The 26,888-nt window shown below is 45.2% G+C and overlaps 2 protein-coding genes across 2 annotated transcripts in view; one reads left to right on the forward strand and one right to left on the reverse strand.

Annotated features, from left to right (window-relative positions):
• UTP15 (UTP15 small subunit processome component) lies at positions 1 to 26,876 on the reverse strand. Its single transcript, XM_068248380.1, has 10 exons — positions 26,799 to 26,876; positions 23,676 to 23,854; positions 15,675 to 15,800; positions 14,898 to 15,033; positions 12,508 to 12,592; positions 10,612 to 10,764; positions 6,320 to 6,421; positions 4,729 to 4,862; positions 501 to 559; positions 1 to 383 (listed from the first exon to the last, which is right to left on the reverse strand). Exons 2-10 carry the CDS (start codon positions 23,830 to 23,832, stop codon positions 154 to 156), a joined length of 1,182 nt encoding a protein of 393 aa, XP_068104481.1. The 5' UTR covers positions 23,833 to 23,854; positions 26,799 to 26,876; the 3' UTR covers positions 1 to 153.
• ANKRA2 (ankyrin repeat family A member 2) overlaps positions 1 to 26,888 on the forward strand; it is a 93,733-nt gene that overhangs the window by 4,178 nt on the left and 62,667 nt on the right. The window lies entirely within an intron of this gene.

Raw genomic sequence — 26,888 nt, forward strand, 5'->3', positions numbered from 1 at the left:
TTTTCTTTAAAAATTTATGAACAAATTTCAGTAGTTTTTTTTCAACCACACATATGAATAGAATCTGATGGGTTATGGAATGCTTCCCCCCCCCCTTGGGTATACAATGCATTAAAAGTGGTATAAAAAAGGGTCCATTGGCAGCAGCTGTAATCATGAGGATTTTGAGTCTGTCAAGGTCTTCTGAACTGGAAAAGTCAATGATCTGGCATCTCCAGCTGTAGATTCCTCCTTGCTTGCCATCGTTGCAAAGAGAGTGTCCATCATTCCCAGAACTTCCAGAAGCTCCTCCTGGTAGCCAACCTCTTTTTCTAGGGTGTCCTGAAGCCTCAAGAAAAGTTTGTCCACTACTGAGGACTGCTTGATAACAGGAGAATAAATATCTAAAGAGAAAACAAATTACAATATAAGGGTCATTAATAACTGGACACAGGAGACCTGGATTGTCATAATTTTGCCATGACAACCACAAAGCTGACAACGTATGTCACCACACTTACCAATAACTTGTTCTGCCACACCAATGAGTATTGGGGTAAATCGAGGTTCCACTAGGTTTCTGAATGTAAAAAAAAAATAAAAATTAACAGATACAATTAACACCATAGTACTCAATTCTAAGCACAGTGTTTAACCCCATCCAGTTTAAGGCTCCCTGCAGGTGCAAGCTGGCAGTAAAGCTGGCCATACACTGGCCCGATTTGCGCCCGTTTCGACAGCAGATTCGATGATTGGGATCGAATCTGCTGCCAATCGTTCATGCTACACGCCGAATTTCGATCCATTCCCGTCTATCGCGCTGTGAAAATAACAGTCGATCGACCGCGGGTAAAGAGAGCATCGCTAGCGGCGTTCGAGTGCCCGACGACCGACGCAATAGAGCTGCACGATTCCCTGGTCTCCGCTCTTCTTCTCCGTCTCCGCTCTGGTCTCCGGCATGCTTCCCTTCTTCCTGTCCCGGCAGGAAGTTTAAACAGAGGGCGCTCTACTGTTTAAACTTCCCCCAGACAGGAAGAAGTAAAGCATGCTGGACCTGGAGACCAGAGTGGAGACGGAGAAGAAGAGCGGAGACACGGGAGTCGCGCTGGCGGAGCAGGTAATGTATGCGGGATGGGGGGGGGGGGGGGGGGGGGGGGGAAGTGGTGGCAGCACCACCACCACCGCAGATTGTGAACGGTTTCAGGCTGAAATCGGTTCACAATCTGTTTGCAGTAAAGGTAGCCATACGATCCCTCTCTGATCAGATTCGATCAGAGAGGGATCTATCTGTTGGTCGAATCTGATGGCAAATCGACCAGTGTATGGCCACCTTAAGACTTTCTATTATGCTCAACTACCTCAGCATACTGGCTGCCGTCACATGCTAGTCAGAGTAGTACCAAACGTCTGCCTGCCCTCCATACTGGAGCAGAGGTCAGGTGATGACATAACCAGGAAGCAGAGTCCCACCAAGTCTTGGGACTCGCTGAGGTGTTAAAAGAACCTTGTTAGTGAGAACTGTGTGCATTGAGGCAGTAAGGCTGTATACTATACAGGAGGGATACTGGGATAGGAATTCTGCTTTTAACTTAAGACAAATTAGAGAACATGTCTAACATTTAAAGGACAATTGAGGCAGGGGAGTAAAGTGGAGTTTTACTTACCTGGGGCTTCCTACAGTCAGCCTCCTGCAGTCTATCAGGGCCCTCTGTTTCCTTCCAGGCTCCTCCATTGTGTCACTGTACCCCTCTGAAAGCTTTGACTAAAACAGTTGCAGTCTCCAGCTCATAGAAAGTTACACTGCACATGTGCAGAATGCTTCCTCTATTGAAGTGTGATCAATGATCTGCGTGGCTTGGACTGCGCATGAGCAGTCGGTAGCCTTTTGGAAGAGGATAACCATACAACAGAGGATCAGGAGGAAATAGAGGGACCTGACAGTGAATCTACCCCTTCCACCCCCAAGGTTTCCTTTAAAGCCAAAACTAAACCCAGAACCATAATAAATATGTAAGCTAACAGCAATCAGGAGGATAAGTGAAAATAAACAGTGTACAAAAGCAAAGGGATGGACAAAGTATCTTGTTCATGGCTGAAATGTGTTGAACTGCAATACAGCTTGCTTCTGCTTTGTTCGGGTTCAGCTGGTGAAGGAGTCAATCAGAATTGGCCATGTGACACTCAAAGTAGGAAAGGCAAGACTACACTTCACAGTACAAAACATGAGCCTGAAGGTGGTTGGCGAATGTTAATGGCAACTGCAGAGTATGGAAGTAGTTTACACATTTGTTTCTGTGGCTGCAGAGCTCGCTGCCCATTTCATCTATATTTGTTTTTTGGCTGGTGGTAGGTGTAGGGTTCCATTACGAGTAACTTTAGTTACCGATTTACATTGCAGCTTGGATGAACATTTTGTACCAGTTTTTTAGGGCCTGCAGTTCTGCAAAGGGAAAGAGCAGTGGTAGTGAAAATGTAGTTTGGGGTATGGCCACATAGGGGAAGGGCTTCTGACTACTACAGCTAACTGAACACAGGAGAGGAGGATTTTCAATAGTAGACAATAGCAGTGGCTTTAAAAAGAACCCGAGGTGAGAGAGATATGAAGGCTTACATAAGTATTTCATTTTAAATAAGGCACATTGCCTGGCTGCTCTGCTGATCCTCTGCCTATAATACTTTTATCCATAGACCGTGAAGCAAGCAGATCAGATGTCTGACAAGATCTGCATGCTTGTTTCATGTGTGCGATTTAGGCCTTACTGACCAGAAAGATAAGCAGGACTGCCAGGCAACTGGGATTGTTTAAAAGGAAATACATATGGTGGCTCCCATAGGTCTCACACCTCTGGTTCCTTTTAATGCAGTCTCTTTCCTTTATTTTGAAGAATGGAGTATAGCAGAGCTTTAATACTTATATTTCAAAGGTGCCAAAGTGAGATAAAATATTTAAAAAGAGGAGGTAAATGTGAACTTAACTCCTCAAGTTCTGATAACTCAAGTAAGAATTAGATAAATGACTAACTTTAAAATGAACCTGATGCTGGGTACACACGATGCCTTTCTGCGTTCGATGCATCGTTAGGTCGATTTGCTATACTTTACATGGCATTCGACCTAAAAATAATCGAAATGCGCTCGGAAATCGAATCAAGCGGCGCATTCGACGCGGAAACGCATCGTGTGTACCCAGCATGAGGTAACAGTGATAAGGCAATTTATTTCCTTTTAAACAATACCAGTTGCCTGGCAGCCTTGCTGATCTATTTGGCTGCAGTAGTATCTGGATGACACCAGAAACGAGCATGCAGCTAATCTTGTAAGTTCTGACAATATTGTCAGAAACACCTGATCTGCTGCATGCTTGTTCAGGGTTTATGGCTGAAAGTATTAGAGGCAGAACAATCAGCAGGAAAGCTGGTAGTGCTTAAAGTGGACCTGAACTCTTGCACAGGACAGAAGGAAAGCAGAGAGAAATGCACCCTGTATGCATTTAGAGTGTTTAGCGCCTCTAATTCCCCCTCATATGTGTCTAATTACAAGTTGCAATTTGATCTCTTCCCTGTGTCAGCTGACTCTATATAACTCTCACCTTGGGTTTACTTTAACATAAAAAAACTACTCTCAGAATGCAACGAGTTTCTCGGGACTCGGTTCCCACTTCATCAAGCATCAGAGTCCTTGCATAAGGCATGAGCCCTTGAGGAGAAAGCTGGCAAGATTCTGCGAAAGGAACTGGACGAGATCACTCCTATTACTCTATGCCCTTTTTATGCAGACATCTTTTACGCAAGCATAAAGGTTCTGTGGCTGCATTGGCACATACTATATAAAGACTGGGAATCATCTGTTAGGTGTAAACTGGTACCGGTGGTCTGAATGTCCATAAGGGCTGGTGCACACCAAGAGCGGTTCTGAGCATTTTTAAAAACACTAGTGGTTTGAAAACCACTTGGGTAATGTTTCAATGGGCTGGTGCACACCAGAGCGCCTCGTTTTCCCCACCCCAAACGCAAACTTGGGTCCTGCAGCATTATTGAGATTTCAGAGACGTTTCAGCCTCAATGTAAGTAAAGGAGAGTGGAAAACCGCTAGGCATGTTTAGAAAATCTCTTTAAACATGCCTAGAATTACTCTGAAAATCTGCTTCAAAAACCACTAGCGTTTGCAGATCTGCTAGAGGTTTTTGGTGTGCACTGGTCCTGAGTGAGCGGGCCAGTGTGACTGCAGATATGGGAGCGCTCCACAATCTGAGGATATGGTTTTTAATGGTTTTAGTGTTATCACCTGTTAAAATTCAATAAAGGTTTGTGTACAACGTTTGATATTCACCAGTAGTGATGATATATTCTATATTGTGGAAAGGATAAATACCTCAGGGAGAAAGCAAACACCAGCAGGCATATGGCGAGAGAATTCTAGCAAGGCAGATGAATATATTGTGACTGTGTCCAACTGAATATATCCATGACTGGGCTGCTTGCCCCCAATTAAACATGATAGATGAGATGGAAATACTTCCAAGTTTATGCAAAGTTATGTACATTTTTATGCAAATATATTCAGCTTGAAAATGGACCAATCAAGACCCACCCAGGTTTAAATTGATTGGTCCAATTGCAAGCTGCATAAACTCAGAAATAGTTGCATATCCTTGATCACCCCTACCCCAAGACACCATGTTGTGTGAATATGCTCCCTTAGAACCATGATATGCAGCAAAGCGGTCACTAAATGTGTTTAGATACTTACTTTATGAGAAAGGTTAGTATAGAACTAAGCTGCTTCTCATCTCTGCCTGCAAGGGCATTTTTAAGGGTTCCTCTCTGCTTAATTTCATTCATGACAGCTACGGTTACCTCCGGTGTACCATTTCTAACAGGGGTCTGTAAAGAAAAAAGAGAAAGGTAACGTAGCAAAATAGGGGAAGGGAAAACTTACATCACAACCCTACATCCAGCAATAATTTTAAACTATTTGTTTTTTTATTTTGCAAACCAACATTTATCCTCCATTCTTGGCCCCTTGCTAACCTCACTATACACCTCCACCATCAGCAGTCATCTCTCTCCCTAGGCTTCAAATATCACCTGTATGCTAATCTCTCCACACACCCACAAAAAACACACCTCTTCAGCATTGCCTACTCCCCCTTCCCCCACATCATGCCATGACTTGCCCTGCTGAGCACCTATTATGCAACCCGGTCTGCCAGGCTGATCAGCTGAGGAGGTTGGGGGCTGCTGTACACACTGACTGGATTCTAAGCACAGGCAGTCGTTATTGGCCATCTTAGCTGTTTTTTCATCTAGTGTGTGTACACAGCATTCAACAACGTCTAACCCCTTATCCCTGCCATAACTTCTGCTCAGCACCTGTTACGGGTACCAGTGTGTCCCTACCCCCTCTCTTTAGATTGAGAGCCTCTGGCAGGATCCTCCCCCCCTAGTGTATTAAACTTAATCACATGGGTACCCTTCCTGTGATCTGACTATGTGGTCTCTAAAGGTAGCCATACATCAGGTGACTTGACAGCCAATCGACCATACAATTCGATGAGAATCAGCACCACCAAGTGCATGCCCGACTGACAATGCAACCAATTTTGGGATGAAATTGGCCACATTAGTTGATTGCACATGCTGCAAGATGTAGGGTCGACTTGCACGTTCGGGTGCACAGTTGCAACGGCATTAGATATTGGGATGAGCAACGAATGTGACAATACCCCTGGCATTGCCCCCCCCCCCTTCCAAGTGATAAATTACCCATCTGCAGCCTCCACTAACACCAGACATGCGCGTGACGTCACACACGCAGTCATGTTACTAGGCAACCATGTGTCGTGTGAATATGGAGCCAGCGGAGGACACGGACAGGTAATGTATCACTTGCACTGGGGATGAGGGACATTTAACGTTAGTGGTATAGCGTCCGGTTGCGGTGTCACAAGGCCGATTCCTGATCTATTTCAGCGTGAAATTGATTGGGAATCAGCCTGCTATGTGTGGGCATCCAACAGATCTTTCTCTAATCAGATTCGATTAGAGAGATTTTTGTCTTGGTCGAATCTGCCCATCATCGCTAGATGTATCCCTACCTTAAGACCTAAACTACATTACATGATTTTGTATCTTGTTTATCTCCCTATTTATCTATTGTTTACTGCTGCATAATACATTGGTGCTTAATAAATAATAATAATAATATCCTGTTAGGCTTATTTGTGTGGGGAGAGATGTTAGACCATGAGTGACACTTGCACTGTAGTTGAAGATTATATTTGGTACATGGAAGATCACAGAGCCGATTTAATATCACACAGGTATTTACTGCCTCTCACCTCTAAGACAGCATCGAGTGCAGCTGACACCTGAAACCCTCGGAGCAGTTTGTCATATTTCCGTAAGTGCTGCTTTACCGGTTTGCTGACAATGAAGTCATCCTGCAAAGACCAACATTGTAAAAACTCAAGATAACAGTGATCATCATTAAAAGGACACATCAGAGCAATTAAATCGCCTGGGGCCAGGGCTGTGGAGTCGGTCCAAAAATCCACCGACTCCGACTCCTCAGTATAGGATTCCACCGACTCCTAATTTGCATATTACAATTTTGTTGATTAAAAGTATGTAACATGAAATTCGTCTCTTGACTGCCAACGCTTAGGAATTTTACAAGACAACTGAAGTGTGAAGGATATGTAGACTACTATATTTATTCCCTTTAGATTAAAACTAGTCCTTGGTAAGAGTACTTGTAAAAGGTACAAACCGGAACAAAGAACATCTATCAGGCCCTAGGCAATGTAAGCGTGGGTACATGTAAGAGTGATATGCAGGTACTCTGCAGGGGAATGAGGAGATTCTTCCTCTATTACACATTCTTCATGCACAATCTGAACAAGGTTTATGGGTGACAGACAACACCTCTGTGTTCAATGTGCACAACATTCTCAGTGGATTCCCTGCAGCTCTGTGGGGAGTGCATATGTAGAGTATAGTACTACAGTGTAACACAGTAAACCTGAGACAGATGAAATTAAAGTTTTATACATACCTGGGGCTTCCTCCAGCCCCCTTCAGGCTAATCAGTCCCTCGCTGTCCTACTCTGCCACCTGGATCTTCTGCTATGAGTCCAGGTACTTGAGCCAGTCGGGCGTAGAGCGCATGCACACACTCCGCCGCCGGGAGCGCACTACACCTGCGCAGCACTATTGCACAGGTGCAGAATGCTCCTGGCTGTGGAAGCGGCATGCGGCCGGACAGCGCTGACTGGCTGAATTACCAGGACTCATAGCAGAAGATCCGGGTGGTGGAGGACAGCGAGGGGCTGATTAGCCTGAAGGGGGATGGAGGGAGCCCCAGGTATGTATAAAACTTTACTTTTCATCCGTCTCAGGTACCCTTTAATTTGTAGTCACCAAACCAAATTTTAACATATCAAATTATTTTATTTCATGAGCAAGGAGCGTGCATACATTTGCATAAATCAGCATCAGTGCAGAATTATTTCCATGTCATTGACCATCTCTATTAGTGACAAAGCTACACATCAGGCTTTATTCTTACAGCATAGATGTTATTTAGTATATATAAGAGATTCCTGTGTACACATCATATATACTGTACAGTCACAATCAGATGTGTAGATCTGACTTTAAAAATACAGGGACTGCTTTATTGAAGCAGCACAAGTAACTAATTTTGATTGGTTTATTTCATTTTTGTGCACTAAGCACAGCTATTACTGTATGTAATAGAACATTTTATCATATTTTCTATTTTAATTACAGTTACAAATTCATTAGAAGTCGGTGCATTTTTCCCGACTCCGACTTCAGGCACCCAAAATTGCCCGACTCCAACTCCACAGCCCTGCCTGGGGCTTCCTCCAGCCCCTGCCAGTCATTCTGTGCCCTCGCCGCAGCTCCACTCACCTCTGGTGGTCTTGGGTCCCCTCCAGAGCAGCATTTCTACTGCGCCTGCGGGAGCGGCTTTCAGAGTCGCGCTGACGTCATTTGGACTATACAGCGCAGGCGCAAAACTACTGCGCCTGCGCTGTACAGTCCAGAAGACGTCAGCGCGACCAGTGAACCGCACGCTGAAGTGCAGAGAAAGTTGACCTGGCGAGGTCTGCTTCTCCACCGGAGGGCACCGGGAGCTGCGGCGAGGGCACAGGACGGACGGCTGGAAAAAGCCCCAGGTAAGTGGATTTTTTTTTTAAATACCTCAGACCTTCCCTTTAACAGCAAAGGCTTCAAAAATCTATGCATAGTACAAAATCAACAAATGATATGCATATATTTTACATCAAGGGACGTGCAAGAATAAAGAATCAAAAGAAAAATGGTCAACATCACTGATTAAAACCCCCCACTTACAATCCCAGACTACTTCTCAGTGCTGCTCCGGTATACTGTAGGGAAGTTTTGGTGGTTCCCATATGGACAGATGTAGGGAGAGACCAGGAGCACAATAGTGCAGTATCATTAGGTATTCAGAAAAATGTAGGTATATTGGGTCTGACTAAGTATAGGGGTTGACCTAAATTTCTGACTCCTAGTTAGACACGGACAATTTTTCCAACCAATGGCTGCAACACTGAGTAATGTGTGTACTATTAGAGACATTCCCATTTGCACTAATTTACCCAGTGGTAAGGGACACTTCCTTGATCAAGGAGATGCCAAGAAAACACAGGTCTGAAAGTCCTGGCCACAACAATTAACCTCCTTGGCAGTATGGACGAGCTCAGCTCGCCTATGACCACTGGAGGGCGCCGCTCAGGCCCTGCTGGGCCGATTTTCACTTTTTTTTTTTAAAACCCGCAGCGTGTTGGTCCCGATGCGCTGCTATCCGCTTTGTAACTGCCGCCCCCCCCCCCCGCCGAGACCCCTGCGCAGCCTGGCCAATCAGTGCCAGGCAGCGCTGAGGGGTGGATCGGGACTCCGTTTGACGTCATCGCGATCGTCATGGTGACGGGGGAAGCCCTTAAGGAAATCCCGTTCAGAACATGATTTCCTTACGTGGTTACGCGTCGGGCGCCACAGGGAGGGGGGTATCATGTAGCTAGCGCTAGGCTAGCTACAGGATTTAAAAAAACCTGCTGCGCCGCCACCCTGGCACAGGTAATAGAACGCCAGGGTGGTTAACAATGAAAGGGCATGGTGAAAGGCTGCAGTACTTACTAAGGAGGGGGTGTGGATAGTTGCTGTACTTGGGGACCTGAATGATTATTGGATGCACTTAAGGACCAGATGGGGTTAATGGCTGCAATACTTTATGCAGTGCAGTCATTAACCCCCTAAATGCAGCCTTTGACTTTGCTGGATAGGCATAAACAATTCCAGCTTAAAAAAATAAATAAAAAATATTGGAATAGATTTATACACGAGGTCAAGTTATATTTGAGGGTATATGGTAAATACTCCCAAGGGTGGGTTGCAGCAGGGATGGTAAATTACTCATCCCCGCTCTGTTCTCCATGTCCTGCTAGATACTGGATGGTCGCTCTCCTGTGGTTCTCTATAGCTTCCAGAGAAACTACTACCTCTGAAGTAGGTCTGACGGTAAATGGGTAGGATGGAAGTGCCAAAGCATAAAAAAAAAAGTATACATCTATTGATGTCCAATATTAAAAAGAGAGGTAATCGCTTACCTCTCCAGAAGACAAGGATGCCAGTTAACTGGAGTTCTTATCTTCTGGAGTGGTAAGCGATTACCTCTTTTTATTATATTGGAGGTCAATAGAAATATTTCTTTATGCATTGGGCACCATCACCCTACCCATTTATCCTCCTCCTGTATAACCAGTGAGACAGCCTGGCCATGCCACACCTTCTTTGGCCTGGCACTACAATGTAATGAAAGCAACATGTGAACATAGCAAGGTTTTGCTTTTTTTTTTTTTTTTTTTACTCAAGATAATAGTCCAAGCAGGGACATCCCTCCTGAATAAAAACAATGTTACACTTAAAAGGAGTCAGTCAAAAAAAAGCCCCCCCCATTCTACTTACCCTGCAGCTCCTTGCAGCTGACATGTCCCATGCCGCAGCTCCACGCTCAGCCGTTGGCCCGGGGTCCCCGCCGTACACCGCGGACTTGATGGACAGCGATGCTCGCACAGGTGCACTAGATTAGGTCGGCCTCTGCACCGCTGGGGACCCCGGGCCCGGTGGCTGCAAGCGGAGCTGTCAGCGTGGGACATGTCAGCTGCAAGGGGCTGGAGGAAGCCTTGGGTAAGTAGAATGGGGGGGGGGGGGGGGAGCTATTTTTGACTGATTACTATAAGCTTCATGCACACATGAAGCATCTCACCCAGCAGGGATCGGGATTAGATCTATCGGGCGATGTTGCAGGGCCAAGGCTGCACAGGGGCGGTGCTAGCCCGTGTTCTGTCGCTATGCAGGGAAAGGAAGGCTGATGCTGGTGTTGCAGCACGTGCGCGAGTGGGAGGAACAATGCTCGTGGCCGGCGCTTGACTAAAGCAATCCGCTAGGCTGATCAGCCAAGTGGTCAGGGGCTGCTGTAATCACTGGATTCTTAGCAGAGGAAGTTATCGGTCGCCTTGGCATTTCATCTAGCGTGTGTACAGCATTAGTCATATGAACACTATTACAGCTGGAGGTGTACCTGTTTAGGCATGTAGTCCTTCCCTCGGACAAACATTCTGTATCTCGGATGTCTTCTGGGCAGAGGTTCATTAGCTTTTCGCTCTTCTGGCTTCCGATGCTTAACACTAAGCACGCTATTGGTCATTCCAACCACAATCATCTCATCATCAGGCTACAAGCACAAAGATTACAACAATTTTTAATTATTTTATTCTGTGCATTGCTACTCTGTCCATAGTAATAATAGAACCAGGGCTGTAGAACCGGTACAAAAATCATCCAACTGCTCAGTTTATGAATCCACTGACTCCTTATTTGCATATAACAATCTTGTTGATTGAAAGTATGTAACATAAAAGGTATCTCATTGCTGCCAACACTTTTTTTTAAAAAAAAAAGCTATATGAAGATGGCATCTGCTTTTGGGAACAAAAAGCTCTTGGCCAAGAAGTTGACACTACCCATTTCAGCCTATCATTGCCAACGTGAATGCCCGAGAGCATGTTGTCTGGATAATAAGATTCACCATAGCCTCATATCAGCCAGGTTCCAGCATGTAGCCCTGTCATCTTGCAGAAAAAGGCCTCTATCTTTTATATATCTGATTAAAAAAACAACTAAAGTTAGGATATAGCTGTAGAGTAGCTTTAAAAACTTTTAGTCCTTTTTAGACCCTTTACACAATCCTAGGAGCTCTGGTTAATCAGAAGCTTGCTGGACCATCTGTGAGGCCAGAAACCCACTAGGAGCGTTTTTGGAGTGTTTTGCAATTTGAAAACTCTTGCTAATGTAATGCTATGGGTGTGATCCCACTTGATGTGATTTTATAAAAATCCCCCATAGCATTGCATTAGCAAGAGCTTTTTCATATCACTAGCGATTAGAAGTCGCTCCTAGTGGGTTTCTGGCCTAATTCTGGGTGTTCAACTCCTACACCATAGAGCCACATTAATCCATACCATGCACTGATGAGGACCGAACAATACAAAACAATCTGTATTTATGTTGGATTAGTTTGGCTCTGTAATAAGCTGACACAACTTTGCATTCCAGCAGTTCTGGAGGTGTGTTTAGCTTTCTGACACATAAAAGGATGATTTGCATCTCCAGCAGTGATGTACTGTGGGATGCCTTAGAGCTCACTCTAACCTGAATTGCTTCTGTTTCAAGAAGGCACATTTCTTGTTTTTTCATTGGGAGTGTGACCCTCCTGTAATGACTGAGTGGAACTGCTCCAGTTCTAAAATCTCCCCACCTGTTCTTGGAGTGGTTGGCTGAACTTAGTAGCCATGACTACGTGAGTTTATAGCATCACCTTTACGTCTCTAATGTTAACCAAGTACTAGTTCAGGATTTTACCCACAGGTGACTTTTTCCCACACTTCCCTCATTTTGAATTCCATTTTTACCTTCTACCAAAAATGATATACATCACTCACTCATGCATGTCTACTCTATGAGTCAATGCAGTCCATTCTGACCAATCAGCTATCAGGAGCTCAGCCAAGATGTTAGTAGGTGGCACATAAAGCCAATGTCCTAAACATAAGTAAACAAAATGCTTCTATTATCTCTGATCATTCTTACCCTCTAGGCCCTAGGGCAAGGCAAAGGCATATAGAGTCTAGGGCAAGGCAAAGGCATATATGAAAAAAGGCGCTAGAAAATGCCTGCAACGTTTTTAATATGTTCCCCTACTGCAACCATATTCCTCGATTATCCTGCTGCCTTCTATGTTGTAATTTGGGCTCTAGCTATTGCTTACGCCCAAATTACACAGTAAGCGCCACTATAGCAGTCATACACATAATGACCTATGCTGGAACCCAAATTACCTGTTTCAATGCAAAGGGCTACCATACATTGCGGTGTAGTGTTAAGTGCAGTAACACCAAGAACCACAGGAAATACTTACCGCCAATGCAAGACTCAAGATTGAGGCAGCGTAGTCAAAGCTATGGACTACTTTATAATTCATTGTGCTGTAGATCTTGACATGCCTGTTAGAAAGAAGCAAAAATTCAAATAGGTAAAAAAATATGTAAAAATAATAAGTATAAACCCTACTAAAACTAAAAGTACACTTGAAGTGACTTGGTAGAGGGGGGGGGGGGGGGGGTTATTGACATCCTTCCGACGAGCTTCAAATTCAGCTCGCATGCAAATTTCTACAGATTTTAAAGTGGGCTCATCAAACCCAGTAGCTGATAATTAGTTGCCAGCTGGCTCAATTTAGATCCATGAAAACTTGCATAGGCAGATCTTAAGTTCATCTCTACTTGTTAGTATAGTGCTTTAATCTATTTTGTCAATTAGACAGTTATTATTGCAGCCAGCTGGGGGAGACCTGGAGCGTTTGTACATTTGGTTGATTCTGGTTCCAGTTCTGGAAATCGTCCTCACTCTAGTTTCTAAGCATGCTCTGGAATTACCAATGTTTATACAGTTTACTTGGATTCTGCAACCTGCTGTGGCAAGGCTAGCTTCCATTCTAGGGGTGGTCTGGCCACTTATGGTAAGTTGCGTACTCACACACGATGGTTGTTTCCCAAAGGGATCAGGATTCAATCCCTTGGGTAACAGTTTGGGGGCAGAGTGCTGTACGCCTGTGACAAGGAAGCATATAATACAACGTGTATGGGAGAGAAAAAAGCCTGGCAGTAGAAGCTGATAAACAAAGTGATTGGCAATGCAGGATTGCGTACAGCAATAATGTGCTCTCAAGAAAAAAAACAAAACACTATTCAATTGCTTGGAAGAGAAAGAGGCACTAGAATTGCAATTTGTGTACCTTTAATCACCGCAGGCAGACATCGGGGTTACAGTGGGGGTGAAGAGAGCCTGACGGCCGTTTTGCTTATATCAAGCTTCCTCAGAGGCTATAAAAGTACTTTTATAGCCTCTGAGGAAGCTTTATTTAAGCGAAACGGCTGTCAGACTTTCTTCACCCCCACTGTAACCCCGATGTCTGCCTGCGGTGATTAAAGGTACACAAATTGCAATTCTAGTGCCTCTTTCTCCTCTCTTCAAGCAATCAAAAAGCATACAGTACAATGTAGCGAGTGAAAGGGTTTCTATGAAGTAAGAAGGGGCGATGGAGCGGTAAGGAGAGGAAAAATAAACTCAGGGATCCCTGGTTGTTTAAAGCCCGTGTTACAAATATGTAAACAATCTTGGATTACACTTACATGCATGACCGACTCTTGGCTGAGTCGATCCAGAACAGATGCCTCAGCAGAGTTTAGTACAGCACGTGTACGCACCTCTACAGCTTGACGAGTAATCTACCCTTGCCATGTATGTGTACATTATGTGTGTGTATTCCAGTCATCAATCTTCCCTTGCATAAGTCAACAGCCAGTTTCTTAGGAGGAAGCCAGTTAAAGTAGACCTGAACTCTTGTACAGGACAGAAGGAAAACAAAGAAATGCACCATATATGTATTTAGGGCTTTAGCCTGTCTAATTCCCCCTCATCTGTGACTAATCACCACAATTTGATCTCTCAGCTGTGTCAGCTGGCTGTTACGGCAGAGCAGCTAATTTGTAAACACAGGATGTTAACTATATGTCTGCCTCCATGAAAGTAGGAAGTAGACACGCTGCAGATTTATTGAAGGTTTTGTATCAGCTGTAACAAAAATGTTTTTTCTTTAAAGCTGTTGCTTATCTTTTAGAGCAAAGAGGAAGTTCTGATTTCAGGTTCGCTTTAAAAAAAACAGCATTTTTGCAATAGTGGGAAAAAACCCAGTACTCTACCACTATGCCATCGTACAGACACATGTATAAAGTATATCCGTACACTGCCCATATCAGCATTCACAGCACTGATTCTCACTTCTGGAATGTCAACCTACATCTTGGCATTCAAGAACGATCATTAGAAAGTCTTGTCACAGCTGTTTGCCAACTAAGTCCTACCCTCATCGAAACCTATGGGGAAAAGTGCATGATAACAGACGACGTGTACTTTAGTGTACACCGGTCATAAAATATATGTGAAAGCTGCCATTGAAGGGTTCCTGAATGCTCCCACTGTTTTTATTTGTTTTATCATTGCACAGAACTGCAATAGGAGTGTCTAGCAGACTGCAGGTCAACCACTTCCCTCCTACAGGCATCATTTTATTGCAAGTCCCTTATTTCTGATCAGGATGTAAAGTTGAAGAAAATATAGCTGGATGTCTGGCCAATGTGTGGGAGACAAAGCCAAAGTCATTTACTAACAAAAGACTCTACTGATAATGTCATCACTACTTAAAATGTACCCTCCACCCTGGAATGAAATGTCCATGTAGAAAAGTACCTGTCCAATGATCCAGAGAGCAGCCTCTGTCCGGAGCTGCTGAGACAGAGGGCGGTGACCGTTTTGTGATGATTTCTTAATGACACCAATAACTGTCCGCCCTTCAGCAGGTCCCACACTTTCACATATCGACCACCTATGACAGAGAGGTGGACATGTCAGAAGCTGTAAGTTGCTGCAATACAATATTTTGTGTGAAGCAATGCATAGTCCTATAGGAATGAGGTGTGCGATTCAGAACCAATAAGGGACAATGGGGAGTATCATGAAGGGCATATCAGGGCCAGTAGACTTAATAGATTATATAAACAGTATATAAGTAAAAGGAAGGCTATTTTATGGTCCCATGTAGTCAAAATGAATACTTATAAAGTACCATAAGCCTTTTTTTGTAATTCTAATTTGATAACTTATTGTGTTAATTTACCTTACAGAGAATGTCATAAAATTGTGAAGAGATGACAACAGTTTTTGAATCTAATTTCCAGGAACAAGGGGGACTTGTTTTTATACAAATGACATTATTTTAGGACAAACCCAGGTAGGATAACTGTATGGGCAATAAAGAAGTTTCTACTGTATTTACAGTTCTAAGGTAGTGTGTGTGTGTGTGTGTGTGTGTGTGTGTGTGTGTGTGTGTGTGTGTGTGTGTGTGTGTGTGTGTGTGTGTGTGTGTGTGTGTGTGTGTGTGTGTGTGTGTGTGTGTGTGTGTGTGTGTGTGTGTGTGTGTGTGTGTGTGTGTGTGTGTGTGTGTGTGTGTGTGTGTGTGTGTCACACCTGCAGAGACCAGAAGCCCCCCAGAAGGGAAGAGGAGGACACTCTCCACTGGCTGCTCATGCTCCATGGTCATCACACTTGTCTCTGTCCGAGCATCAAATAGCTTTACAGTATGGTCATAGGAACCTGCAAAGAAACAGATCACACATTACAGTATGCCCCATCACCAATCAGACTTTTTGCCATGAAAAGTAGATTATAAAGCAAAATATGTACGAAGAGCTAACTCAATAGAGAAATGGTAAACGCCTACATTAGCCCACGTGGATCCTAGGGGTAAGTGCAAGTATTAAACATACAAAGCTCAATTCCTATTTGAAAAGCCACCCAGCGATGAGCTCTGGATGAAATCCGAATGGGTTTCATTTGAATTTCATCCAGATAATTACTGCACCTGATGTGGCGGACGACGGATCAGCTGTTTTCGGCACGCGGCTCAGAGCCGAGCGCCGAAACTGGGCGCCCCATAGCAGTAATGCTATGCTGCGAGGGGCGCGTAGAGGTAATTCGGGGCTCTGGCGGCTGCCAGACCACGAATTACATCTCCCTCAGAGTTGCAGCAGCTCTGAGGGGGCAATAGTATTTAACGCTGCCTCAGAGTTTACTAGCAGCAGTGAAAGCCGTCATTCGTCTCTCACCGTGCCGGACTTAGCGGCGACGCAATGATATGCACCCACTGGTGAGGGGGTTAAACTTACCCAGAAGCAGTCTTCTTTAGGCTAGTCACACACCAGGACATTGCGTTTAGGGGACGTTATAGGGCACATAACGTGCCCCTAACGCAATGCCTGGTGCTCTCTGGTGTGGACGTCGGAGTGAGCCGCGTGATGCGTACTCTTGGACGCATGCGGCATCACATGGTCTCGCCCGGCCAATCGCCGCACAGAGCGGGAAGGAAGTAAACACTGCACGTCACTGAGTGCAGTGAATATTAATTAGCCATGTGCCCGGCTGCTCTCCCCTCCTCCCCAACATGACTGAGCATGTGCAAACAGTCTAACGCGGCTTAGCCGCAGAGAACGCACAGCATGCAGCACTTTGCTGCGTTGCAGTGTGAAGAGCCCACTTGTGTTACATTGCTGTGCGTTGGGGGAGCGTTACAGGCTGCACTGACGTGCGCCTGTAATGTCCCTGTGTGCAAGAAGCCTTAATCTGTTCCACGGTGCATCCCACGCTGAGTTCCAAGCCGCGTCATGTAACTACCACTTGCTTCCTTCTTCCGAGTTGAAGGGGGAAGCGTGGTAGTCATGTGACGCAGATTGGAACGCAGCGTGGGACAGATTAAAGAAGACTGATTCTAGGCAAGTTTAACCCCCACTCACCAGCCACATCAGGTGCGGAAATTATCTGGATGAAATCCGAATGAAACCCATTCGGATTTCATCCGGAGCTCATCGCTGAAGCCACCAATCATTACACTCAGTGAAGCTGTAGAAATTCAGCATCACTGCATCAGACATTGGGTCTTAATTGCATCTATGAATGCCAGCTTCCAGAGACCGCTAAGAAGCATATTTAACTTCAAGACTAGAGATATGCAATAAATGATCATGCAAGTTTCCACTAATCCAGGAGGTGAAATAAATCAAGCAACTCAAATCCAACAGCTGCTGAACAATTAAACCTCCAAGGTCAGTGCACTTTTGCTTGGTAGGGTCATTTTGCAACAACATTATTAAAAAATGAAAGCTGGTTAGCTTTTTGGGCAGTTTTCATTGAAAGTTGATCAGAAAGGTTGGAAAAAAAAAAAAAAAAAGGTACAGATTCTGATGAAGACGATCGTAATCGTCGAAACATGTCAATCTAAAGTCTGGAGGGGTGCCCCAGAGACTGTTGAAGTACATAAGGAGGAAAGTATGATTTTCAATAGCTCAACTCGTGGGTCTCTGTGGAATAATTAAGTTATCGAACAACCAGGAAGTACAAAGGAACTAGGGTGGAACGCATGAGAAGCGGACTTCCTCCTTCCAGTGGCCCGCACTATTGGTGGGTCTGGAGATTGAGTTCTCGCGAGTGCCGCCGAGCGTCTCACGGAGTGACGTCACGGCAGGGGAATCATTGCGGCAGGAAGCACAAGAGAATCCGCTGTCCGCGTGATCATCTGTCCGGTAAGGCGGACACGCCGCATTCTGCCCACATCAGATAGGGCAGTTATAACACACTGGATGATTGAACCCCACAGAGTAAGGACACATCTGGACATTGCAGTGAGGAGGACATCAAACCACCAACGAATACAGGTGATATACAGCCAGCTATTGGTCTTAATATCAAGTTTATGCTATTCTCTGCATGCACCTAATTTTTCTGTCTAAGGGACAATAGTGATTTGCATAGTGATTGGAGACCTGGGCATAAGCATTCTTTTTTAGGAACTGGACGGTACAACGAGTACTCATCATCCATGTACATGAAAAGTTTTTTATAGTATTTTTTTAAAGGGCACCGCACAACTCCTAAATATGTGTGTGTGAGTGGGTAATGCATGGGGCAGTTGTCCGAGGATATTTTCCTGTTTGAAATAATATATATCAATAAAGGCATTAATTTTAACACATCACCTGCGCTCCTTATATGTATATAGTTGTGTAAGCAATCAGTCAGTGGTATTAGGGATAATCCACTGAAAATCAGGTAGCAGCAGGTGGGGAAGACTAGTTTATAGTTTTATAGTACAAAAATAAAGCAGCGCCATATAGTTTTTATTGGATAAAGGTTGGAAAAATCCCCAGTCTCGTGTGCAGGTGATCGACCGTCCCACTGCGTTGTGATTAATCCATACGTGGTACGGCCCTAGCAGTCGGATATCAGTTATCACAGCAAACTGCACATCTCCTCTAGTGATCACCTTGTCAGAAATAATGCATTATTCTTCTTAATTTTTGCTTTAGAATTTGTCTGTTTTCAATGGTGTCACTTTTTTTTTTAACGTAACTAAAGTTATGGGATTAAAATTTAAGGTGTGGGGTTTTTTTTTTGTTTTATTTTATTTCAACATTTGTATGCGTATTTTTTTTTGGCCACTAGATGTCCCCACTCTATCCTGCATACTGAACTGTGTTTTACTTTTCATATTGTGAATGACCACCAGCATCTCATTAATAGGCATGCTCTTCCGAGTGGCTACCTACTCGTAGCTACTTGGAATCGAAAAGTTAATTACAGCACATGAACGGACGGTTGTGGGAGGGTTAACTTACCCATGCTGCCATCTGTTTAAAAGCGCCCAAATCGCGTCCCACGTTGCGCTCCACGTCACTACGCTTTCTCCTTCCGGGTTAAAGAAGGTAGCATGGGACTGACTGTAATGCGACTTGGAACGCAACATTTGGAGTGCTTTTGGACAGACGACAGCATGGGTGAGTTAACCCTCCCTCACAGGTGCTGTAATTACCCTTTCGATTAAGAGTAGGGAGCTACTCGAAAGAGCGTGCCTACTCATTGATGCTGGATGATCATTCACTACAGGCACCCTAATCGGTGAATGGGAACACATGTTCCTATTCCCCAATCAGTACTCCGGAAGGGGGGGGGAGCACGGGCCCCCGCCGCTCTACACCGCGAGATACTTGTGTCTACGCCCCTGGTACTGAAGTGAAGTCCACAGGGGCGTAATCACACAGTACATCAGTAACATTTAAGGTGGATGCAGCAATGAATTGTTTTGGTGGAACCAAGTACTAAATCATGAAGGTACAAAATGTCATTTTGAGAAGATACATTTGGTGGAAAACTGTGTGGCATATTTCTTTAAAAACTAAATTTGGGATACTTAATAGATCAATCATAAAACAGTCGAGTCTTGGTTATCTGGCACTGATGGGGACTGGCTGAGACCAGATAAGTGCTTTCTGGTTGCTTGAGATTCAGTGTTAAAAATAGGCCTAGCTAATACAGTGCAATACCCTACTCTATACACATACCATGGACTCTATAAAATGTTAAAATACAATGACAAAGTATATTAACCTTGGGGGAGCCACAAAACCCAGTGTTTAAAGTGACAATGAAGCAAAAAAAAAAAACAAAAAAAAAAAACGTATGATATAATGAATTGTATGCGTAGTACGGATAATTAATAGAACATTAGCAGCAAAGAATTTGTCTCATTTTTATTTTCAGTTATATAGTATATTTTTTATATAGTTATATATATATTTTTTAATAACATTACATCATTCTCTAATATTTGCACTTTACAAACTACACTCTGCATTTTAAAATATGAAACAGAGCAGAGCTAATGTCCCTTTGAACTTCCCTGCAGTAAAATCTTATCTGAAGTTGTTTTTCACGGTTTCTTTGATGTATAAGTGCTTCAGAAAATAGCACTGCTCTCTGACTATATTAGTCAGAGAGCTCAGAGAAACTTTTGCATAGATAACAAGTAAAGTTTCTTAACTCTTCCTGTACTGGAAAATATGAGACTCATATCTTTGCTACTAATGTTCTATTTCTTAGCTGTACTACACATACAATTAATTGTATCATAAGTTTATTTTCACTTCAGATTCCCTTTAAAATTAAGTACAGGAGAGCCCACAAAAGTCTTAGAAGTGTGCCTTCACCATTGTGGGTACTGCCGGCGATGTGTACTGGCTGGATCCAAATAGAAATGAAGGAGGCACTCAAATGGCGTTTTAAACTTGCGTTTATAAGAACAGTGGCAGACACGACATGTTTCGGGGTTTCCCCCTTCCTCAAGTGTACTGGCTGGTTGAGAATGCTGGTCAGTGCACTTATGAGAATCAGGTTCTCCTTCCCATCAGGAAATCAGACTGGACATTCTTTCTTAACCTCCTTGGCGGTAATCCCGAGCTAGGGTCAGGACGGAAAACCTAAGCTCAGAGCGGTAATACCGACCTCTGCTCGGGGTAGCCGCCGGAGGCTGTGTGCAGAGCCAGGGCTGTGGAGTCGGAGTAATTCTGGGTGCCTGGAGTCGGAAAAAAATGCACCGACTCCTAATGAATTTAAAACTGTGATTGAAATAGAAAATATGATAAAATGTTCAATTTCTCAGATAACAGTCATCATAAATAATTTATATATACAGCAATAGCTGTGCTTAGTCCACAAAAATGAAATAAACCAATCAAAATTAATTACTTGTGCTACTTCAATAAAGCAGTCCCCGTATTTTTAAAGTCAGATATACATATTACCTTTCGCTGCAAAACTCTGCATTTTAAACGGGGGCAAAAGTGGCTGTCCCGACTTAAGGACAGATTCAGGTTAAGAACGAGCAGGCAGTCCCCCTGTGGCTGTGCAAGTGATGTTACAGGACATCTCATTCGTTAACCGAGGACTACCTGTATCTGATTGTGACTGTACAGTATTTATGATGTATACACAGGAATCTCTTATATATACTAAATAACATCTATGCTGTAAGAATAAAGCCTGATGTGTAGCCACGTCACGAATACAGATGGTCAATGAGATTGAAATAATTCTGCGTTGATGCTGGTTTATGCAAATGTATGCACGCTCCTTGCTCATAAAATCAAATAAGTTGATATGTTGTTAACATTTGGCTTGGTGACTACGAATTAACCACTTGAGGACCCACCCTTTACCCCCCCTTAAGGACCAGCGGTTTTAGCTGATCTGTGCTGGGTGGGCTGTGCAGCCCCCAGCACAGATCAGGGTGCAGGCAGAGCGACCAGATTGCCCCCCTTTTTTTCCCCACTAGGGGGATGATGTGCTGGGGGGGGGTCAGATCGCTCCTGCCTTGCCTGGGTGTTGCGGGGGGGGGGGGGAACCTCAAAGCCCCCCTCCGCTGCGAAATTCCCCCCTCCCTCTCATACCTTTCCCCTCTAGCAATCGGGGCTGCACAGGACGCTATCCGTCCTGTGCAGCCAGTGACAGGCTGTCCCCTGTCACATGGCGGCGATCCCCGGCCGCTGATTGGCCGGGGATCGCCGATCTGCCTTACGGCGCTACTGCGCAGCAGCGCCGTACAATGTAAACAAAGCAGATTATTTCCGCTTGTGTTTACATTTAGCCTGCGAGCCGCAATCGGCGGCCCGCAGGCTATTCACGGAGCCCCCCGCCGTGAATTGACAGGAAGCAGCCGCTCGCGCGAGCGGCTGCTTCCTGATTAATTAGCCTGCAGCCGGTGACGCAGAACTGCGTCGCTGGTCCTGCAGCTGCCACTTTGCCGATGCCGAGTGCACGGTCGGCAAGTGGTTAAAGGGTACCTGAGACGGATGAAAAAAAAAAGTTTTATACATACCTGGGGCTTCCTCCAGCCCCCTTCAGGCCAATCAGTCCCTCACTGTCCTCCTCCACCACCTGGATCTTCTGCTATGAGTCCCGGTAATTCAGCCAGTCAGCGCAGTCCGGCCACGTGCCACTCCTACAGCCAGGAGCATTCTGCACCTGTGCAATAGTGCTGCGCAGGTGTAGTACGCTCCCGGCGGCCGAGTGTGTGCATGCGCACTTCGCCAGACTGACTCAAGTACCTGGACTCATAGCAGAAGATCCAGGTGGCGGAGGAGGACAGTGAGGGACTGATTAGCCTGAAGGTGGCTGAAGTAAGGCCCCAGTTATGTGTAAAACTTTAATTTCATCTGTCTCAGGTTTACTTTGTTACACAGTAGTACCATACTCTACATATGCACTCCCCACAGAGCTGCAGAGAATCCACTGAGAATGTTGTGCACATTGAACACAGAGGTGTTGTCTGTCACCCATAAACCTTGTTCAGATTGTAGATGAAGAATGTGTAATAGAGGAAGAATCTCCTTATTCCCCTGCAGAGTACCTGCACATCACTCTTACATGTACCCACAGTCACATTGCCTAGGGCCTGATAGATGTTCTTTGTTCCGGTCTGTACCATTTACAAGTACTCTTACCAAGGACTAGTTTTAGTCTATGACTAAAGGGAGTAAATATGGCAGTCTACATATCCTTCTCACTGCAGATGTCCTTTACAATTCCTAAGCGTTGGCAGTTAAGAGACGAATTTCATGTTACATACTTTCAATCAACAAGATTGTAATATGCAAATTAGAGGAGACAGAGGATTTTAGTACCGACTCCACAGCCCTGTGCAGAGCAATGCACACAGCGGGCGTTTTTACATACCTCCCGGGGTATCCCGACGTCGGCCGCCATTCTTCTTCCTCTCCTCCAGGGCTCTGCTTCCTCCTGGTGTGATCGCCAACTGTCGTCATGACAACAGCCAGCAATTTGACTTTAGAGTTGCATCACCACCCGGAGGATGGATGCATAACTGCAGCGCTGGAGCCAGGGAAGTGAGGGATTGTAAAAAAACTGCTGCAGATCTCCCTGGCAGCATGACTTTTTTTCCCAGGTTTTAGGGTCTGAAAGGGTGCAAAAACATTGCACCACTTTTATACCCTAAAATCCAGAAAGAATCATAACGTCAAGGGGGTTAAAGGATACCAGAGCCGAAAGGCTCTGGGAAAAAGGGAAGGTGCAGTAGGTAGGGGGGCATAATCAAATACTTACCGTGCCTCCCGTTCCTCTCGGCGACTGGGGCAACTTCAAACCCGGACATAATGCGCCGCGCATGCGCAGTATGTCCGTTCTGCTTCCCTGTGGCCACGCAGGGATGTCACAGGTCACAGCGCACTTGCACCTGCGTCCCGGCTTGCACGCTCATTGGAGATGCGGGGAGAGCGAGCGCGCTCCTGTCCTGTAACATCACTTGCACAGCCACAGGGGAGCAGAACGGACATACTGATCATGCGCAGCACAGTATGTCCAGGTTTGGAGTCGCCCCCATTGCTGAGAACGTTGAGTGACATAGGAGAACGGAAGGCACGGTAACCAATTGATTATGCTCCCCCTTACCCATTCACTTTTTTGCTTCTGGTATTCTTTAAAGTGGGCCAGCTGGGAGGTTCATTATAAGCCCCTCCACTAGCCCATGTAGTAGGGGGCTTATAGCTGAACTCTGCCACTTTAAATAGCATACTATGCAAACACCATTGAATAGTTATCTCCTCAAATAAAGGAAATTCTACATACCTGTCACAAACAAATCATCGCTGAGTTTACTCGCACAGCCGCATCGTACATAGTCCTTGTGCTCATTGTACGAAGAGATCTCAGTGCCATTAGGAATATCCCAGATCTTGGATGAATAATCATCAGAACCCGACACAATCCTAAACTTGTCTGACATGAAGTCCACAAAATGCACTCCTCTGTAGAAGAACAAATGTATCAGCGTGAGCAAATCAATATACAATCAACAATACGAGAGAAAGAAAAATTCTTCATTGGGTCATGTCACACCTTGCACTTAGTGGCCATATTCAGCCTACAGCCAGCCATTATAGCACGGACCATACAACATTTCTTAAAGGACTTACGAGGCGAAAATCAGAAAAAAAGTTAGTTACCTTATTGCAATATCAGACCTCAGGGCAGACGATCAGTGCTGCCCCTGTCAGTTTCAGGCGCTCTGTTATCTAAATCCAGGATTCATTACAGGCCCCGACCCTCCACAGGGTCGCCTGAACTGATGGGATAGGAATTGCCGCTTTAAACAAATGCCTGCGCAGTTTGCATGCCGCTAGTGCGGCTGCGCAGGTTTCCAGACGGTGCCGGGTGAGGGAGGGACGTGACCTGGTGTGACGTCCCTTCCTGGCTGATCAGAGCCAACTTACTCATATGGACGGAGAGTCACTGAGGAGCCGCTAGTGAGCCGGCTCACATACGAGCTGACTCATATGGACTGTCACTGAAGAGCCGCTTGTTCATATAGAGCAGAGAGTCACTGAGGAGCCGCCTCGCGTACGAGCGGACTCCTATGGACTGTCACTGAAGAGCCGCTTATTCATATAGAGCAGAGAGTCACTGAGGAGCCGCTGGTGAGCCGACTCACGTACGAGCAGAGAGGTATAACAAAGAACCGCTGGTGAATCAGAATCAAAATTCTGATTCACCAGCGGTTCTTTGTTATACCTCTCTGCTCGTACGTGAGCCGGCTTACCAGCGGCTCAGTGACTCTCTGCTCTATATGAATAAGCGGCTCTTCAGTGACAGTCCATATGAGTCCGCTCGTATGTGAGCCGGCTCACTAGCGGCTCCTCAGTGACTCTCCGTCCATATGAGTAAGTTGGCTCTGATCAGCCAGGAAGGGACGTCAGACCAGGTCACTTCCCTCCCTCACCCGGCACCGTCTGGAAACCTGCGCAGCCGCACTAGCGGCATGCGAACTCCGTAGGCATTTGTTTAAAGCGGCAATTCTTATCCCATTAGTTCAGGCGACCCTGTGGAGGGTCGGGGCCTGTAATGAATCCTGGATTTAGATAACAGAGCGCCTGAAACTGACAGGGGCAGCACTGATCGTCTGCCCTGAGGTCTGATATTGCAATAAGGTAACTAACTTTTTTTCTGATTTTCGCCTCGTAAGTCCTTTAAGGGGCCCATACACCTAAAGATTTTCCCACCGATATACAGCAGATTCGATCACTGTGATCGAATCTGCTGTAAAATCATTCAGCAAACGCTGACAGAACGATCGATTTCCGTCCGAAATCAATCGTTCCCGCCGTCCGTGCGGAAGATTTTGCTCAATCGCCGGTGGGTCAAGAGTGCGTCGATAGCTGCATTCGAATGCCCGACAACCGACATAATACAGCGGCAATACATTACCTGCTCCGGCCGGCGCGAGTCCCCGCTGTCTTCTTCTTTGCTGGGTTCCGGACCGGCTGGCTTCACTTCCTGTCCAGGCAGGAAGTTTAAACAGTAGAGCGCCCTCTACTGTTTAAATTTCCCCGGACAGAAAGAAGTGAAGCCAGACGGTCCTGAACCCAGCGGAGAAGTCAGCGGTGACTCGCGCCGGCCGGAGCAGGTAATGTATGCGGGAAGGGGGTCCAGCTGCAGCACCACCACAGATTGTGATCGGTTTCATGCTGAAATCGATTCACAATCTGTTTACATTAAAGGCAGCCATACGATCCCTCTGATCAGATTCGATTACAAGTAGAGGAGCTCTAGTGAGTAGAAGATGTCCAGGAATGGAGGAAAAAGTGATCTGCACAAAGCAAGTACAGTAGAATCTCGCTCTAGTAAACTCCGATATAGTGAACCTCTGAATATAGTAAACTCAGTCACCAGGTCCCGACCATGCACCAGAATGAATATACATTGTATGATGAATTCTGATATAGTGAACTACTTGGCCAGGTCCCTTGAAGTTTGCTATAATATGTTTTTACTAAACAAACAAGATCATATTCACCTGTTTTTCATCATTGAATATGGTGGTTACATGACCCTCAATTTGCATGTCTTTTGAAGCCAGGCTCCCCTTCTGCAATCTGTAAAGCCTGGGTTTCCAGGGCTAGAATAGAGGAAGGGGAAAGACAGTCATGCCAACCCCACCTTCATAACACACTGTAGGAGAGAGTGACAGCCAAATGCACTTTCCCACTAATAGAAGCAGGAAGAGGCAAGTGCCAGCAGTGGCCACTCCCCCCTCCCAGAACGTGTTGCAGAAAGTTATGGCAGAGAGGGGGAATAAAGGTCACTTCCTAACTTCTCATATGGCTGCTACACTTCTAAATAGAGAAATGTCTACTTTACAGGTTTGAGTGCAGGAAGCACTCTTCATATGCCTGGAAATTCCCAACTTTACAGTGAGAATTCTAAATATAAGGATAGAGCAAAAAAAAACAAAAAAAAAACTGGTCACTATCTCTTTTGCTAGTTAGTGAAAATGCTATATTTTTATCAGAAAACGTATGAAGATATTTAGGCACATGTGGCAGAGGCTTTACACAGGACCACGGAAACCTCACTGCCCCAACCTGGGACTTAAAGCATAACTGAAGCTGTCATATTTAATTACATTTACGCAACACCAGTTGCCTGGCTACCACGCTGATTCTGTGCCTCTAATACTTTAAACCATAGCCCCTGAAACAAGCATGCAGCAGACCAGGTGTTTCTGGAATGCCACATGCTTGTTCCTGGTGTTATTCAGACATACGGCAGCCAAATAGACCAGCAGGGCTGCCAGGCAACTGCTAATGCTTATAAGAAAATAATATGGCAGCATCCATATTCTTCTCACTTCAGTTCTTTCAAGTAAACAAATGCATACATTACTGTGCTATGCACCAATAGGGCGAGACTTACTTGGTGTGTCCAGAGAACTGTCGGAGAGCAGCCTTTCCACTGATATCGAAGAGCTGGACTACACTGTCCTCACAGCCAGTGGCGAGCAAT

Source organism: Hyperolius riggenbachi, chromosome 1 (genome assembly GCF_040937935.1).
Source record: "Hyperolius riggenbachi isolate aHypRig1 chromosome 1, aHypRig1.pri, whole genome shotgun sequence".
Taxonomy (NCBI): domain Eukaryota; kingdom Metazoa; phylum Chordata; class Amphibia; order Anura; family Hyperoliidae; genus Hyperolius; species Hyperolius riggenbachi.